At 31.5% G+C, this 20,173-nt stretch overlaps 1 protein-coding gene across 1 annotated transcript; it reads right to left on the reverse strand.

Moving 5' to 3' along the window:
• Positions 1-431: 431 nt before the first annotated feature.
• Positions 432-19,824, reverse strand: LOC143058417 (uncharacterized). Its single transcript, XM_076231908.1, has 6 exons — positions 19,748-19,824; positions 17,524-17,949; positions 16,159-16,314; positions 11,743-11,869; positions 7,080-7,349; positions 432-3,478 (listed from the first exon to the last, which is right to left on the reverse strand). The coding sequence occupies exons 2-6, from the start codon at positions 17,943-17,945 to the stop codon at positions 3,260-3,262; spliced, it is 1,194 nt and encodes a 397-aa protein (XP_076088023.1). The 5' UTR covers positions 17,946-17,949; positions 19,748-19,824; the 3' UTR covers positions 432-3,259.
• Positions 19,825-20,173: the final 349 nt, after the last annotated feature.

The following is a 20,173-nucleotide window of genomic DNA, read 5'->3' on the forward strand; positions in this document are numbered from 1 at the left end:
TAATATATACAAAGAATGAATAAAATAAGATTATTAAATAGTTAAAATGTTTTCATAAAAATTAAAATGGAAATGTGATAAGGTGACAGGTATATACCATGTATACATATAAATGAATAAGTGTAGAAGTAGTGATGTGAAAAATTCATAATATTTACTACTTCGTATATACAAAAATTCAATGAAGCTAAAAAAAATGTTTAATTGTTAAAATAAAATGGAAATGTGATAAGGTGTATATACATATAAATGAATAAGTGTAAATTATGTATATGTATGATAATTGACATGGCAATTGATCAAGTGAGGTAATTGATATAGAATGATCTATAAAATATATATCTTATGAAAATAATATTAAAACTATTATAATAAAATGTACAAAATATATAATAAAAAAACCCAAATTGGAGTAAATTGTAAATATAAGACATATCATTAACATAGTCTACATTTGGTTTGGATGATACGTCCTAAACCAAGTAGAATAAGCTTATTTCTACTTTTGAACACTCAAAATTGATCTTTCTTTTATCTATCTATAAGACAAAGCTGTTAATGTAAATGTATAAATGTATGCTAGCATTTTTGCCTTGATTGCCTTTATGACTTTGTTAAGGAGAGACAAAAACCAATAAAGGGATGCGCTTAAGTGCATGATACGCCCGTTGCTCTTTTGACAAAAGTGTTAGTTATTGTCCCAAAATTGGAAAATCACCCCTTATTTAAGCATAAAAATTCATAACACGAAAATGTAAAATCTGAAACTTATAAAAATTGAAAGGGAGCTTACATCAATAGATATAAACAATTCACCAAAGTTTCATGGACATTGGTGAAAGCCTTTATGAGTTATTGTCCGAAGTGTTAAAAATCCCCCTTTTTTATGAATAAAGCCCCATAAATCCAAAACTTAAAATATGAAATTTATAAAAATGGAAAGGGAGCTTACATCAATAGATATGAACAATTCACCAAAGTTTCATGGACATTGGTGAAAGCCTTTTTGAATTATTGTCCGAAGTGTTGAAGATCCCCCCTTTTTTATGAATAAAGCCCCATCAATCCAAAACTTAAAATCTGAATTTAAAAAAAACGAAAGGGAGCTTATGTCAATAGATATAAACAATTCTATTAAGTTTCATGGAAATTGGTGAAAGTGTTTTTGAGTTATTGTCCGTAGTGTTGAAAATCACCCCTTTTTATGAATAAAAGCCCCATCAATCCATCAAAACTTAAAATCTGAATTTAAAAAAACCGAAAGGGAGCTTACGTCAATAGATATAAACAATTCACTTAAGTTTCATGGAAATTGGTGAAAGCGTTTTTGAGTTATTGTCCGAAGTGTTGACGACGGACGGACGGACAGACGGACTACAGTATACCATAATACGTCCCGTCTAAAAGACAGGCGTATAAAAACTAATCAAAATGAACCCTAAAAATCTTCTTTTTTATACCTTCCCAAAAAAAACAGGAAGCTGTTTAAACAATAATTTGTCACTCAAAAGGAAAAACTCACTTATATTTCATTAATTATACCATAAAATAACTTAAACAGTAGAAAGCTGAAATTCTGTCAAGCTTGGCAGACAATGCCCTGTATTGACTTGGAATTTTCAAAAATCAATAATCCTATAACGCCTTTTTTTAACACAGCTCATAATAGGTGTTGGAAGTCTTAAAAATACTTCAAACCATTTATCAAGGAGTCGCTCACCTGCAACCTTCTGCTTAAACCTTTCATCAATGATTATTTTTGCTTTAAAATGCCATTTAAATGTTGGTCATATTGATTTTTTGTAGAATCTTACTTTACCAAACATTTTTGCTGTTTACAGTTTATCTCTATCTTCAATAATATTCAACATAACCAAAAACTGAAAAATTTCCTGAAGTAACCAATTTAGTGGCAGCAACCCAACAATTGGTTGTTATATTCGTCTGAAATTATCAGGGCTGATAGATCTTGACTTATTGAAAATTTTATTCCCATGTCTGATTTGCTCTAAATGCTTTAGTTTTTGAGATATAAGCCAAAAACTGCATTTGACCCCTATGTTCTATTTTTAGCAATGGCAACCATGTTTGTTGATGGATCTTCAGATACAATTTACAAATAAGATACCCTAAGGAACATTCAGTTAAAGTTTGGAGTATTTGGCCTCTTAGTTTCAGAGGAGAAGATTTTAAAATTTAAGCAAGTATAATGAATAAATAGTGTAAAATTGTCTTTAAAGCGCAATAACTCCTTAAGGGGTCAATTGACAATTTTGGTCATATTAACTTGTTTGTAGATCTTACTTTTCTGAACAGTTTTGCTGTTACAGTTTACCTTTATCTTCAATGATATTCAAGATAATAACCAAAAACTACAAAATTTCCCTTAAATTACCAATTTAGTGGCAGCAACCCAACAATGGGTTGTCAGATTCGTCTGCAAATTTCAGGGCTGATAGATTTTGACCTATTGAACATTTTTACTCATGTCAGATTTGCTCTAAATGCTTTAGTCTTTTAGGTATAAGCCAAAAACTGCATTTAGCCCCTATGTTCTATTTTTAGCCACGACGGCCATGTTTGTTGATGGATCATAACTTTGGATGAAATTTACAAACTAGATACCCTAAGGAACATTCAGTTAAAGTTTGGAAGTATTTGGCATAGTAGTTTCAGAAGAGAAGATCTTTGAAATAGTTTACGACAACAACAGACGCCGGACTACAGATGACGACAGACGCTAAGTGATGGCATAAGCTTACATGGCTCTTTGGGCCAGGTGAGCTAAAAATTTTATTAATACTAATCATTAGTTATTACAAAAAACTAAAAAAGGTGGCACATAAAAACTACATCTCACTATAAACAAGATAAATTAGGGACATACATGAAAATTATACATCACATAGAGAACTTAATTTAAATCATACATATATATATATATATATAAACAATATAAGGATATGCACTATCCAAAGAATTCAAGTGATGTGGATGCAAGCGACTAAAGCTCACCATACAGACAATAATTATGATTTTTCATGATATTTAGAAATTAATATGAGGGCCCAAGTGTTATTGTGACTACCGGTATCTGTGTCAATCCTCTTTAAATAATTAATTATTATTATTTTTATAACTGTTGATGCAATTTCATGTTTCCAACAATTTTCCATTACTTTAAACATATTGTAGTTTGATCTTGAACTAACCTCTCTAATATTAAATATAGGTATAACCTATTCGTACAACTTTCACTCTAACTGCTTCCTGTGTCATTATCATCTGGTTCAGAGTAAATCTCTGGTATATTATTCAGTATCATAAAAACCCTCATCAGTTCATTTCTTTCAGCCTGATTTAAAAAATCATAAAAAAAGCTAACATAAATTTGAGCTTTATCTTCTGGGTCTAAAGGTTCATTCCTTCCAATCTTCTCATAATGACTTCTTGATATGACCAACATGGTGATTGACACCTGAAACGAAGCAAATATTTAGAACATGAATAACTAAAAATAATAAATAACAAGAGGCTCTAAAGAGGCTGTGTCGCTCACCTTGGTCTTTGAGAATATTAAACAAAGAAAGAGGATGGATTCATGACAAAATTGTGTTTTGGTAATGGTGATGTGTTTGTACATCTTACTTAACTGAACATTCTTGCTGCTTAAAATTATCTCTATCTAAAATGAACTTGGCCCAGTTAGTTTCAGTGGAAAATGTAAGTAAATAGTTATCATAGGTACCAGGATTATAATTTAGTACGCCAGACTCGTATTTCGTCTACATAAGACTCATCAGTGACGCTCATATCAAAATATTTATAAAGCCAAACTAGTACAAAGTTGAAGAGCATTGAGGATCCAAAATTTCAAAAAGTTTTGCCAAATACAGCTAAGGTAATCTATGCCTGGGATAAGAAAATCCTTAGTTTTTCGAAAAAATTCAAAGTTTTGTAAACAGGAAATTTATAAAAATTACCACATTTGACTACATTGTAAAAATTTACAAATTTCATGAAATTGTTCAAAATTGACTATAAAGGACAATAACTCCTTAAGGGGTCAATTAACCATTTCAGTCATGTTGATTTTACTTTGCTGAACATTATTGCTGTTTACAGTTCATCTCTAGCTATAATAATATTCAAGATAATAACCACAAACAGCAAAATTTCCTTAAAACTAACAATTCAGGGTCAGCAACCCAACAACCAGTTGTCTGATTCATCTGAAAATTTCAGAGCAGATTAATCTTGACCTGATAAACAATTTAACCCTGTGTCAGATTTGCTCTAAATGCTTTGGTTTTTGAGTTATAAGCCAAAAAGTGCATTTTACCCCTATGTTCTATTTTTAGCAATGGCAGCCATCTTGGTTGTTTGACCGGGTCACCGGGCACAATTTTTAAACTAGATACCCTAATGATGATTGTGGCCAAGTAGTTTCAGAGGAGAAGATTTTTGTGAAAGATTACTAAGATTTACGAAAAATGGTTAAAAATTGACTATAAAGGGCAATAACTCCTAAAGGGGTCAACTGACCATTTTGGTCGTGTTGACTTATTTGTAAATCTTATTTTGCTGAACATTATTGCTGTTTACAGTTCATCTCTATCTATAATATTTTTCAAGATAATAACCAAAAACAGCAAAATTTCCTTAAAATTACCAATTCAGGGGCAGCAACCCAACAACAGGTTGTTTGATTCATCTGAAATTTTCAGGGCAGATAGATCATGACCTGAAAAACAACTTTACCCCCGTGTCAGATTTGCTCTAAATGCTTTGGTTTTTGAGTTAAAAGCCAAAAACTGCATTTTACCCCTATGTTCTATTTTTAGCTGTGGCGGCCATCTTGGTTGGTTGACCAGCTCACCGGATACAATTTTCAAACTAGATACCCTAATGATGATTGTGGCCAAGTTTGGTTTAATTTGGCCCAGTAGTTTCAGAGGAGAAGATTTTTGTAAAAGTTAACGACAACGGACAACGACGACGACGGACGCAAAGTGATGAGAATATCATCATCTGTCCATTTGTTTAGAAGTTGTGCTTACAAGAAATATGGACAGACAGATTATAATTAGACAGATCATATCATAGGGAACATGTTTCAAGTTGATTGGACTTCAACTTCATCAAAAACTACCTTGATAAAAAAAATTAACCTGACGGACAAACGAATGGACGAAAGGACAAACAACGGACACACAGACTGAGAAACATAATGCCCATAAATGGGACATAAAAAGTCCTGAATTTTCCTATTTGAACTGAAATAATTCTAACACAAAGGCTCAATATGAAGATATTTAAAACTATTATGCCTACCAATGTCAAAATGAGCAGAGCATGAAATAAAAGAATTATTTCTTAATATCATATTAACCTATCTTAAACTATTATGCCTACCAATGTCAAAATGAGCAGAGCATGAAATAAAAGAATTATTTCTTAATATCATATTAACCTATCTTTGTAAACAAAATCAGTGCACAGTTTATTCTGAATCATATTTATGAAATAAGTAGTTTTTGAAAGCTACATGCACTTTCATGCAGAGGGAATTGAAAATTTTGGTAACTCACAACCTGGGATGTCTCTGTAAAGGAGATATGTAGATAAGCTTTGGTTCATTAAAAAGACATCATAAGCTTTAAGGGTGAATGGTATCATTTTCTATGATCCACTAATATCCAATAATAGACAAAAATAAAGGGGCAAAAATCTGTCTCTATTCCAAAACAATCAACAATAACACACAAAATATGAAAAAAAAATAGAGGCTCTAGAGAGCCTGTGTCGCTCACCTGCATCTTCAAAAATAGCCATTTTTTGGTAAAATTCATCAGTAAGAGCAATGACTCTATAAAGAGTTAACTGACAATTTCAGTAATGTTGACATATTTGTAGATCTTGTCCTGCTGATCATTTTTGGTTTTGAGAGTTTCTATCTACATTTGTATCTTGTAAACTTTTCAAGATAATAGATTAAAACTAAAACAAATGGTAAAATATCTTTAAAGGGAAATAACTCCAATAATGAGTCGACTAAAGATTTCATCCATGATGGCTTATTTGTAGATCTTGTCTTGCTGATAATTTTTTCTATATAAAGTTTCTATCTATCTATTATACATGTTATAGCTTTAAAAATAATCATGATAATAGGCAAGAATGCAAAAAATTGGGAAAAATCGTCATTAAAGGGCAATTACTCAAATAAGGATTCGTCTGATTCTGTTTCTCTGTTTCTGTTAAAAGTTTTTTAAATAATAGATAAAAAAGATAAAATTTGACATTTAAGGGCTTACACTCCTATAAGAAGTCGTCTGACAGTTTTGACTTAAATGGACCAGGTAGATCTCAACATTCTCAACATTTTCAGATTTTCTCTTTTCATAGCAGTTTTCAAGATGATAGACAAAACTTGCATTTTACCCCTATGTTCTTTTTTTAGCCATGTAGCCATGTTTGTTGACAGGCAGAGTCATTAGATATAGTTTTCAAACTAGATACCCTAATGATGATTGTGGCTAAGTTTCTTTAAATTTGGCCCAGTAATTTCATAGGAGATGATTTCTCACACTCAATTTATTGTCAGGAAACCAGAAAATCCTTGTTTTTGGATATTAATTCAAGACAGTTTGGGCCATAACTCCCAAAATCAATCCCAACCTTCCTTTAAAGATGTGGAACCTTATGGTACAATTTCATAGAGATCCATATACAAATACACAAGTTATTGTCCTGAAACAAAGAATGCTTGTTTTTGGCCCCTTTTTGACCCCTTATTCCTAATCAGTAAGGACAATAACCCCCAAAATCCCAAAATTCCTTTTGTGGTATGGAAACTTGTGGTAGAATTTCATAAAGATCCATACACTTTTACTGAAGTTATTGTCTGACAACCAAATGTCTTCGGAAGACGAAGACAATGACAACTTCACCGATGGCCATACCATAATACGGTTGTCAAAATTTTGCAGTCATATAATTAGTGGAAGGCTTTAAGCAGAACCATTAAATACTTTTTTTTCAGAAAATATATATATATATATATATACGATATTTACCCCTGTTCCATCAACAATCATACCAGGCATGTAATATTCTGAGCAATTACTAAATCTTTTTTTTTGAATTGAATGCAGATCTAATAGTAATTCGCCAGCATGTTGCCCTTTCACTTTATCAGCTAAAGTGCTTGTTCCATGTCTTTGGCGTCTTCTAGTTGGTGGGGAACTGTTGGTTGAGTCAGACTGTGATCCTGAACTCAAACTTCTCTTCATCCTTTTTGGTGGGGCAGATTGACATATTTCGTCTGTATCAGTATCTCGTTTCACCTTAAATATAACGAAAAAGTACTTCAATCAAGGAAAAAATGTGCTTCGCCGAGCGCAGCTGGAAACGACCACTGAGGTCCAATCCTGAAAAGTTTGTGCAAAAAAGGACACAATATTCAAGCTTGAAACAGGTCTAAATTTGGATTTTAATTAAATATTTGACGCATAATAGTTTTCTGTCACAGAATAAATGTAGTCAAAGAACTTGAAGTTGGTTAAATGATTTGAATTTTTTTCAATTGAAGAATTCATGCTGTTGTGCAATACAATGCGCTGTTGCGAAATACACTGTTCTGTTGTGCAATACTTAGAATATCTAATTTAGACTATAGTCAAAGAAGAAGCAAATTAAATTATGAGAAAAACCTAAGATTAGAAAAAAAAATTAAAAAAAAAATTGCCCCCCCCCCCTTCAAAAATTTTACCCCCCCCCCCAATTTTCTTAAATCTTGAAGAAAAAAAAATTGCACAACCCCCAGTCAGTCAACATTTGATCTGATATTGGATATAGATTACTGTTTTTATGTACCTCTGGAAAATGGAGAGGATGGTCAAAGCATTCATGTAAGTCTTTTGGAAATAAACTGTCAGGCTGGAACGTGATATAATATTGATGTAGGGTTCTTGTCAATCTTGGGGTGCTACGTTTGACAGCAAAAAAGGGGGGGGGTGTCTTTTGTTCGTAGGTTTCTGTATTATCAAGATACTATATTAGCAAATGTAATAATTTTAAACATTAAATTAAGAATATTGTATCAAAATATTTGTACACAAGTGTTAGTGTACCTAAACTAGAGGCTCTAAAGAGCCTGTGTCGCTCACCTTGGTCTATGTGAATATTTAACAAAGGACGTAGATGGATTCATGACAAAATTGTGTTTTGGTGATGGTGATGTGTTTGAACATCTTAATTTACTGAACATACTAGCTGCTTACAATTATCTCTATCTATAATTAACTTGGCCCAGTAATTTCGAAAGAAGATTTTGTAAAAGATTAGTTACTAAGATTTACGAAAAAATTGTATAAACTTGACTATAAAGGGCAATAACTCCTAAAGGGGTCACCTGACAATTTCGGTCATGTTGACTTATTTATAGATCTTACTTTGCCAACATTTATTGTATTTTAAAGTTTATCTCTATCTATAATAATATTCAAGATTCATCTGAAAATTCCAGGGCAGATAGATTTTGACCTGATAAACAATTTTACTTCATGTCAGATTTGCTTTAAATGCTTTGGTTTTTGAGTTATAAGCCAAAAAATGAATTTTACCCCTATGTTATATTTTTAGTCGTGGCGCCCATCTTGGTTGGTTGACCGGGTCACGCCACACATTTTTTAAACTAGATACCCAAATGATGATTTTGGCCAAGTTTGGTTTAATTTGGCCATGTAGTATCAGAGGAGAAGATTTTTGTAAAAGATTAATTAGATTTACGAAAAATGGTTAAAAATTGACTATAAAGGGCAATAACTCCTAAAGGGGTCAACTGACCATTTCGGTAATGTTGACTTATTTGTAAATCTTACTTTGCTTAACATTATTGTTTTTTACAGTTTATCTGTATCTATAATAATACTCAAGATAATAACCAAAAACAGCAAAATTTCATTAAAATTACCAATTTAGGGGCAGCTATTTTGGCAATGTTTGTTTAATTTGGCCCAGCAGTTTCAGAGGAGAAGATTTTTGTAAAAGTTAACGACACCGGACGCCAAGTGATGAGAAAAGTTCGCTTGGCCCTTCGGGCCAGGTGAGCTAAAAAGGGGGAGGGGGTTGTTCGACTTATTTTTGCAGGTTTTTACATTAAGAAAAAACAATCTGTAATAAAGGAAATTTATTTTTAGTGTTTATTATTTGCGGAACAAACGGTTATATTTGTTAAATTGTTCCCGCACTGAATATAGATGAAATATTTGCCACTGGACGTTATTCAAAAACAAATGTTAAACCAATGAATTGTACTATATAAGCAAAGAATTATTTTCAAGATGACCATAAGAATTATTGAATATTGTTACATTAATACAATTAATTGGATAGATAGTTTCATCAAAAATGTTTAATTTACATGCATGAATATAATATGAGGCAGGCATAACCTGTGAATGGGGACGAAGTCTGTATGAATATTTTTTTTTGTAACTAAAATATTTGTTAAAAAAAGAAACAGAAATACCGTAACCAACTTCCAAGCAAGGAATGAAGCTCATAAACTTGGCAAAAGCAGGACTTTGGGAAAGTTCGGAGAGCCGACAACCTTGCTTCGGAAGTTGTACCGTAACGTTTCCAATTTTGGTTCTGTTGTTAGGGATTTTAGTTGCGATGTAATTGAACTAATGACATCATATGCATTGTAAACAAAGAAACGCTATCATCAGGTAACGTTTTTTCATATTTAAGGAATTATTAAAAATGAAATTTGTATTGCGTTCCTTTCTATTTTATACTAGACTGATAAATATATATATATATATTACTCAAAGTTTCATGCAAACGAGACCAGAAAAAGGAAGTACATAGAAGATTTCTGCGCAGGTCCGGGAATTCAAAACATGACATAAAAAAAATGAACAATTTTGAGTTCATTAGCATGATTAGTACAATGAAAATTTCGGGAAATTTTCCCGATTTTTTTTTTTTTATTTTCTACTGTCCCCTAATTAAATGAATTACAAGTCTGCTTATACCAGAATATTATGGACTGCTGATGTTATTTTTTTTATTTTAAAATTAAATACTATGCTTGTTATTTTATTGCACAATTTGTACAGGTATGTGTACACAAGTTTAAAGTTAAAGTTTGAATTGTGTTTTCAATTTTGTATCAACATGATCAAAGCCGTGAACTTTTGAATTGTCAATTCAATCGTTGTCTTAATTTTTTTTGCACTACATGGGAATGTATATATGTATGATTACTGGGTTAATTTTCTGGATTTTTCTAGGATATTTTTCTGGATTTTTATATTGTTGTCCAAGTACGAATAACTTTTTGTTTCAAGAAATAGTTTGATCATTGATTTTCACATTGTCAAGTACTGAATTTTAAGTTTATGTGTTATTTTGAAATGACATTGAATATCTAAAAAAAAATAAAAATTGAGTAGACAAATTGCGTTTCTTTTTTAGTCGTGTAATTACCACCAGAACGGTGTTGATTTTAATGCTACTACATTTGTTATATTGTCTCTTATTTTGATGTTTTACCAAGTGCAGGTATGAAAGAGTATAGATCATTCATGCACTTGATAAATCTTACAAAATAGAGAATGGTAAATATCTGTAGTAGCAATGGAATCAACAGACAGAAATTACTTTTAACAAATAGGAGGGAAAATGCCTTTGCTTAAAGTACATTTTAACTGTGCAGTATAAATGCGGTAGTTAATGCACACCTGAGCTGTGCATTTTCCAGCACAGACAGATCAAAGAGATTTTGCCTATGTCATGTGTTAATTTAGAGATATCCATACAACTTTCACACAAGTTATTGTCTGAAAACTAGAAAAATGCTTGTATTTGGCCCCTTTTTGGCCCCTCATTCCTGAACGGTTTCGGCAATTACCCCAAAAATCAATCCCAACCTTATAAGTTGTGGTATTGAACCTTGTGGTAAAATTCCAAAGCAATCAAAAAATTAATTCATAAGTTATTGTATGGAAACCAGAAAAATGCTTGTTTTTGGCCCTTAATTCCTAAACGATTTGGACCACTACCCCCATAAACAATCCCAACCTTCCTTTTTCTAGTATTGAACCTTTTGATAAAGTTTCATAGTGATCCATACACTTAAACTAAAGTTATTGTCCGGAAACCAATCTGTCAACGGACAACGCCAACATGATAGCAATATGCAAACGCATTCTTTTTGCGGAGTATAAAAATCATAAACATCTTTGAACATAATAAAATTGTAAAACAGTCTAGATATAGTCTCATTTTTTTCAAATTGCACCAACCATGGCAATCAGTTTAAGAATTATGTAAGCATTGATATTTTCTTGAGTAGTTATTTTCATGATTTCCATGCAGAAACTTTTAGGACAGGGGCTAAATTTGTTTTTAGATGATGAGTTCATCCTTCAAATCAATATTCAATATGATATTGTTCATCATTATTAACCCTGAATGAATATTTCAATGTTTTTGAACAATTTTTTACTGCTCATATTTTCCATCCCCTTTTTTAAAAACCTCCAGGTCTTCCAGAAAGGAGGTAGAAATAAAAATAAAAGACAACAAGAGTACATACACTGAAATGTCTCACCTGCTTGACTGATCATGGATTGAATCTATTATGTTTAAAATTTATATAAGATAATACAAAGTTTTCAGAGTCACCATAAGAAATGTTTTGATAAGCATATTTATAAAATTTGTTACCTCTATTACAGCAAAAGCAGTTTCAGTTTCAATATCATCAATGCCACTTTTGAAAAATCTTAGGTCTGGTTTAGATGTAACTGTAATGCCTTTGAAATTTTTCCAAACAGATTTTTCAGGCTGATAGCTAAAACATAGAAACATTCATTTCAATTTGTACAGTGAAGCCTTAAAAGTGGAAAAAAAATCTTACTGCACATTGAAGAATACTTGCAACAACTCTCTGAAGGGTCAATAGACAGCAAGACATTTCTGTCCCAATCAAACATAATCTAAATTTTCTGCCTTTTATTTAAGTTGTTCAACCTTGCCAAATCTACATATTGTAATAGTTATTATTTTGTTTTGTCCTTTATATGCATGAAATAATTGCCACTAGAGGTTGAGGAAGCAACAATCAATCAATTAAAATGAAAACTTTTAATATGGAACTTTATTTAAATATTTTCATCAGCAACAACATATCATAATTTAAAAGCATTGGTCAAAAGGTCAATAACAATGTTAGAGTAGATTTTATTCTTTACTTCCTCCCCGACTGGGGCAGGAACCTGTACTTAACTTCTATGACAACATAGCATTCTGAAAATTAATTTATACAGAATAACAAACCTACCACAAAGTTCTTTATAAAATTAAGAGATATTATCTACACAAAAATAATGAAAATAATTTCCAAATTATCATCATTAATACAAAGTAGCAATTTTACCTGACCAAATCGGGAAATAGGTATTTAGTCGGATCTTAACAACAACTTGCAATTTGTTTAAAACAGGTTTTCGATAAAAATATACGAAGAAATGTCAAAATGTTTAGGACTTAATTAAATCCGTATTTTGGTAAGATTGTGCAAGCATACGATTTTTATTGCTTCTTACACTTTGAGAAGCGAATAATCTGTAACTACTTTATTCAAATATTCTGTAAAAACGTTAATTTTGAGCTATGAAAGTCAAGTGGCTCGAGAATTTTTCTGAGGAAGTTTTAAAAAAGTGCAAAGAAATATTTTTACAGTGGGTTAGCTTTCATTAGTCTTCACTATCTATAGATTAACAACTTTTGGTTATATTTATAATTCAGAATCATCATTGAAGGTGGAGCACGATTGCACAGTTAATTATATGGATGTGCCATTTGTATGATGAGTGACATTCCGTGGTATTATGTGTAAATTCGAAAAAGTTTTACGAGAATTGTCTCCCCTTAACAGGTTCATTTTTTTATAATTAGGTACTTCCACCTTTCCGTGGAAACCCCTATTGAATTTGTTCTGATTATTATTATTTTTTTCATTTTTTTTTTCTTCCGCCTAAATTTTTTTCTTGTGTAGTATTGATGTTTCAAAAGATGTCGCTTAGATATTTGGAATATGATGTCATATAGTTTATACGCTTTAAAATTTTACAACTGCGTAACAAAATACTTTACGTTGTAAGAGTTATCTTCCCAAACACTGTTTTTCTTGTGGCCACTACTCCTTCGCAACCGTAAAAGATTACGACAAATTTATTTTACCAAATTGCTTGTTACTTCTTCAGGATTAGGATATTCATTTGGACCGAAGCTATCCGGAGACTCCATATGAGAGTTATTTCCCCTTATGCATTTGATATAAGTGATATGCGTTTCTAACTGGCAAACCATCAGTGATATAGGCCTAGGGTCTTTGGATTTAAGTTCCTTGGTCCAAAAAAATGAAAATAAGGTCAAGGTCAAAGGTGAAGGTCATATTCTAAATTTTGATTTTGGTTTATTTTCTCTTATTTTCAACAAAGTGAAAGAGATTGACAAATTCTTTTTACTAAATTGTGAGTTGCGACATGTTGTAACTTATAAATTTTGGTTGGAAGGTTGCGCAAACAATAAATGAGAGTTTTCGCCAATCTTATATTTAAAATCATGCCTATATTGATATAACTCATTAACCATACATATTACAGACCTAGGGTCTTTTTGTTTGAGGTCCATGGTTGGTGACCTTGAAATTGAGGTCAAGGTCAACGTTAATAGGACGTTCTAGATTTTGACCTTTGCTTTAAATTCATATTTATACATTATAAAGTCAAAGGAACTGACATTTTAGATTGATTTTTGATATTTTGATAATAAAATAGATCTTTACTTGTGGAAAGACCTTCAACTGTTCTTTGAACAATCGGTTTTTAATTATGTTTAGGTTTCCGATATAATTTTGAATAATTACAAAATGAATCAATGCAATATATTTCAGTTTTTGTTAAACAATTGATGCACAAATATAATTTCATAAATTTGAAACGTTTAAATTTTTTACATACCAATATAAAGAACTGTTATCATTTTTGAAATAGACTATAAATGAAAATTGCATGAATTAACTTCCCTTCATGATAGATTGATTGGGAAATGAGCCAGAGTTATCTATTTATGATCACAGAGAGGGACTGGCAAGAAAATTTTAATTGTAGCTAATTCATTGTTTAAACAATTTTTCACTATAAATGAATGTTACTATAAACAAATATAAGGACTTTGTTAGCTAAATTTACAAATTTTATTAGAAATTATGATTTTTTATTGTAATAGATTAATATGCTATACAATGTCTTTAAAAAAAATATAAAACTTACCTTTAATTATTTTCCAAAATATCTAATTAATAATGAACAGTAAATTTCAAACTATATTTATACATAATTTCTTCTCTAAAATTAGAATTGGATGCTGTATATATATATCTATTTTTAAATATGATTCTACTTACAATTTCTATTAATCTTGTTATTTGTGCAATACAGCTCTAAATTTTGATTGTGATTAAATATTTAACATAGCATAGGTTTCTGACACAGAATGAATATGGGCTAAGAACTTAAAAATTTGAAATTGGATATTTACCCATTATGGTCCAATATCCAAAATCTAAAAACATGGTTAGATTCAGCATATCAAAGAACCCCAAGAATTCAATTTTTGATGATTTCAAACAAAGTTTAATTTTGGACACTTTGGACCCTAATGTGGACCAATTTGATAATGGGCCCCAAAATCCCAAATCTTAATACATGGTTAGATTCAGTATATATGTTAACAGACGAAAACAACTGATGCCAAGTGATGAGGAAAGCTGACTTGGTCTTTCTGCCATCTGTTTTATGTCATTTCAGTTCCTTTAATGAACATATAATAAAGAGCAAAAATACTATTTTTTTCTTTTCTGTTTGGTCTATGTAAAATAATTTTGCAAGAATGCATACTCATGTCACTAGCAATGGCCTAGATAAGATAAGCTGCCTATTTGCGTTATTACACAAAAAAATAAATCAAAAACCGAATCCATTTGTCAACTTCAGCGTTCAAAAACCTACTTTTGTTAAAAAACATAAAGTAAATAGCTGATCTTGGTCTTTGTTTGATTTTTTAAATGGCCTTGCTTTTGCTCAAATCTTTGTATCCATTATAAAATTTTCTTTTCCAGAATGCAAGATGATAGGTTAAAAAGAAAGAAATCACCATTAGTGCCTAAGTGGTATAGCCTATTGAAATATCTTACAACAGACAGACATTCTGAAGCACAGAGCTAAGAAAGACATACATGTATTATTGATCCCTAGAAGAAAAGGCAACAACTTGGTTATTTTAGTGAGCAACATTATAGACGACTTCATTGACACTGTCATTTCTTCTTCCCACAGCCCTGATCAAAATATGGCTAAATTAAAACAAGATACATTGTATATATACAAATTGGGATAATTTTTTCTTTGCATGCTTTATGCTGTTTAATGGCTTTTACAATACATGTCTGTTTCAACAGTGAACATTGTCCTCAATGATAGAAAATGTATGTAATCTATATTATTCTATAAAATTAATTTCAGTAATAAAGTATAACAATTCAATTTAAGTCTCTTTTTTATACCCCACCTAAGATAGTAGAGGGGCATTATGTTTTCTGGTCTGTGCCTCCGTTCGTTCGTTCGTTCTGTCGTTCGTGTGTGTCTGTTCGCTTCAGGTTAAAGTTTTTGGTCAAGGTAGTTTTTGATGAAGTTGAAGTCCAATTAACTTGAAACTTAGTACACATGTTTCCCATGATATGATCTTTCTAATTTTAATGCCAAATTATATTTTTGACCCCAATTTCAAGGTTCACTGAACATAGAAAATGATAGTGTGAACTTCAGGTTAAAGTTTTTGGTCAAGGTAGTTTTTGATGAAGTTGAAGTCCAATCAACTTGAAATTTAGTACACATGTTCCCCATGATATGATATTTCTAATTTTAATTCCAAATTAAAGTTTTGACCCCAATTTCACGGTCCACTGAACATAGAAAATGATTATGCGAGTGGGGCATCTGTGTACTATCGACACATTCTTGTTTCTTACTGCAATAGCCAGAGATTAATAGAAGACTAAATTGCATTTGCACTTACTTAGTTATTAATAAACACATTTCAGCAAATCTGCCCACTAGTTCTGTGTAAAATCCTTCAGGTATCTTGTTATTAAACCATTCAGTTTCTTGCACTTTGTCAACATACTTTATCATATATTTTACAAACACTGCTACATTATGCAAATATCTATAACTGAAAAAAACAAAAATAAAAGAACCTCCATAAGCATATGAATGCATGTAAAATCCAATCATTACCTTGAAGCCTCATATATAGCGCTATTTTATAAAGCCTCATATATATATATTATTCTTTATAATTTTAAGAATTCAATTTAAAACCGGATGGACTAAATACTATGTATTCATGAACAAAGTGAAATTTTTACAAAAAGAAAATGTGTGGCAGATAAAAACGCCACAAATGTTTATTTCTTTTTGTCAATTAGTCCTACAGTACTCATATGTCTTTGATTGAAGCATACACAATACAATGTAACTAATGATTCCACTTCATATGATGGGCAAGAGAGACAATCTAGAAAGTTTGTCCTTTTACTCTCGACCTCTATATGCTTTCACAGGTGAAAGTTGTTAAATACATCTGATCTGTAGTGTATTGATCACATAAACTTTATATCATCAAAGATCAATGAAAATGAGGTCAAGGTAAGATTTATTAACCCTGCCAGATAGACATATAAACTTCACATAAATGCATAACTCCATACACATAATAATTGTCGACTTATTGTTTTTTGTATCTGAGATACTGACCAAACGGCAAAAAGTTAATCAATGTGGACAAAATGAGCCATGAGAATAAGGTTAAGTCAGATGAACCAAAGATTGAATAGACCAAAAGCATGAATAGGGTGGCAATGCTTTTGTTGTCAAATGGGACCAAGATAAGGGCATTCTTAATATGCTTTCATAATTAAAAGTTTTATTCTTTGACAATTGGTTAATCAAAATCATAGATTATATTTGGCAGCAATATTTTTTTTCCTTTGAAACGAAATACATCATTGGTTGAGGACATTTCATCATGTTCATACGTTATTTCTGCAAAGTTTCGTTAAAATTGATCCCTTGATTTTATACTTGTCATCAAAAAAGATGAAAATATGAAAGTTTATCCATTATGGCGGCCCAAGTAATGGCAAAAATAAAACTGCACACAGACAACATGGACAGCACAATTTAAAATTTAAGTAAAAAAAAATTCTGCAAATATTCGTTAAAATTGATCCCTTAATTTCATACTTGTCATAAAAAAAGATGAAAATATGAAAGTTTATCGATGATGGCGGCCAAAGTAATGGCAAAAATAAAACTGCACACAGACAACATGGACAGCACAATTTAAACTAAGTAAAAAAAAATTAACTGAAATCCTTACATTGGCCTGTCTTTCAAATTAGATGTATTCTGTGGTGAAACTTTACTCAGAATGGTTTGAAGCATTGGCTTTGCTTTTGTTTTACCACGATATTTATAAGTGTACATAGAACCATTAAATGTAAGAATGCTCTCTAAATCAGTCATGTACTCTTTTTGATAGGTTGTCAATTCTGTTTTTATCCCTCCTTGTTGAAGTACATATTCTCCACTGTATTCCATTCCTTCCCCAGTGTAGAAAATGTGCAGGTATTTTTCAACCATTTGAATTGTCCAATTTGATACCCAGTCATATAAATGTGGCAATTTTTGATAAGGATGTCCACCATTCTGGTTATGTGATGTCTGATTATCTGACAAAACATTTTCCTCAGATTTAGATGGTTTGGATGATGTTTGTAAAATTTCTGATTCTGATGCCATACTTCTGTAAAAATAAGACAAGTAAACTGCTGAATATGAAGTTAATTAATCATGATCATTCAATGAAAAAAAAAATATTTCAAGTTAATACATGTATGTAAACAGATTGACAGAAAAGACTTGTAAGATATATATCATGTATTATATAGGATTGAATGCTTAAATATCATATTGAATTACCATGTTGTCAGATTACCTTTGATGATAATGATATTTGTTAAATGTTGATATAAACTAGAGTGCACATGCTTTTATGTCTTATAAAGCAGATATGGACCATAATTCGCTATTGGGCTCCGTTTCCTATAACTATAGAAAAGTGATAAAATGTGAATTACTGTAAGAAAAGTTGTAACTACATCTAAAGATGCCATTATTTTTATCAACATAAAAGTGTATGCTACTCTTCCCTAGAAAAAAAAGTTAAAATATACGAATTTCACAGATTCTACAACCGTATTTTTGTGTCGTTTCTCGCGTTACTTTTTGCTTCTGAAGAGCATAACGCTGACTGATTTATAGATAATCGTCACCGGCAAATTCGTAATTTTTGCTTTCAAATAACAAAGAACATCGACCAATAAGAATAGTGAGAAGAAAATGCCGAGAACTATAAGTATTTATGTAGCAGATGTAAGAACAGTGGCGTGATTTTTGTGTCCGATTTCGTAACACAATTTTTAGATGATGTAATCATGGTAATCTGCTTTGTTGTAATAGAATTCTTAAAAACAATATGCAAATATGAACTCTTGCGAGATGTTCAAACAGGTAAATCCGAGATGATTTACATTCTTGTTTTGATTTTCGTTATAATTAAGTAAGAAAATTACGTTATCATTATGCGTTACATTTCACACGAAACAGAAGTCCAGTTATTTATTAAAATTGTTTTTGTCCTTAAGTTCTAATCATTTCCGGTCATACGTGAAACATGTGACTAACATGTGATAACGCCATTACGGCCGGATGTACGAAATACTAGGTCTAAACATTGTTTTTGTTTCCAACGGGATGTTAGCAAACATAATCTGTAGACTTGTTTCGTCTCGTTTAAAAGAGGAAAATACAATTGTCAAAGAGATTGCGCCGGTGGTCTGTTATTTTTCCTATGTGCATAATGTTACATACGATCCTGTGTGAAAATAAATGCCCAATGACTTGACAAAATCGACTTCATATTTGACAGACGTTAGAACACACTTCGTTTCCCGATAATGACGTGAAGAGTCCTTGGAAAAATCAATCGAAATTACGTCTCTTATCATTGTACCAATGCTCGTTGGATTGATTTAACTTCAGCAGTAAATATTACTGGATATTTTAGGTGAATAAATATAATTTAATAAAAAAATTGACTCTAAATAATTCTCAGTACTACATGGCCCAAGACCATTTTAAACTAGTTATTGTGGATTTTCTATAAAAATTTTGATTTATTTGCCACTATAGCTATAAGTCAGGACTCTTTTTCTATCAAATGCAATGAAACAGTAAAAAAATAATGCTTTGCATCAAGTTTCCCCTTGGAATATGTACTAAATGGCCTAACTCTATTATTCATTATTTCTGTAGTTTTGATACAATTGAGGTTTGAAAAATTCGTTCAAAAATGGCTACAGAAGGGTACATAAACCTTAAAGACAAAGTATAAAATAGCAAGCTCCCGTATTCTTCGTCCTCTTTCCATGATCCATATGTAGATATGGCACAAAATGTGCACCTGAATATAGGTTTGTGCCTTATATGTCCATATGAGTAATTGATTTCATAACATATTGCTTTTGCTAAACCCAAAGTACCTTATTTTTATGAGTTTCTTTGTCTTGTTTTCATTTTACCATGCTGGGTTTGGTTTCAAAACATTTCTAATGTAAAAGCCAGAGTACCTCGAATGCAAGTGGTCTAGTGGTTAAGACCGATGGCTACAGTGCTGAAGGTCCCGAGTTCGATTCTCACTCGGGGTGCTAAAAATATCAGAAGGGTAATTTTCACCCTCTCACACACATCTCTGGTACCCACACCGGAGTTTAAACTAGAATGGGTACTTTGGGGGCCTCGGTTGGTCAAAGTTGTCCCCTACTTTGACCAGGAGATCAATCTTCTGATATCTCTCTGGTTTGTCTGTTTCCACCGAGTGGCCCGGTGGTTCTCTCCGAGTACTTCGGCTTCCTCCACCATAATAACAGACTTCCCGGTGTCCTACACGCTCCCTTGGGCGGTGTTGG

The sequence above is a fragment of the Mytilus galloprovincialis genome, chromosome 14 (genome assembly GCF_965363235.1).
Source record: "Mytilus galloprovincialis chromosome 14, xbMytGall1.hap1.1, whole genome shotgun sequence".
NCBI lineage: Eukaryota > Metazoa > Mollusca > Bivalvia > Mytilida > Mytilidae > Mytilus > Mytilus galloprovincialis.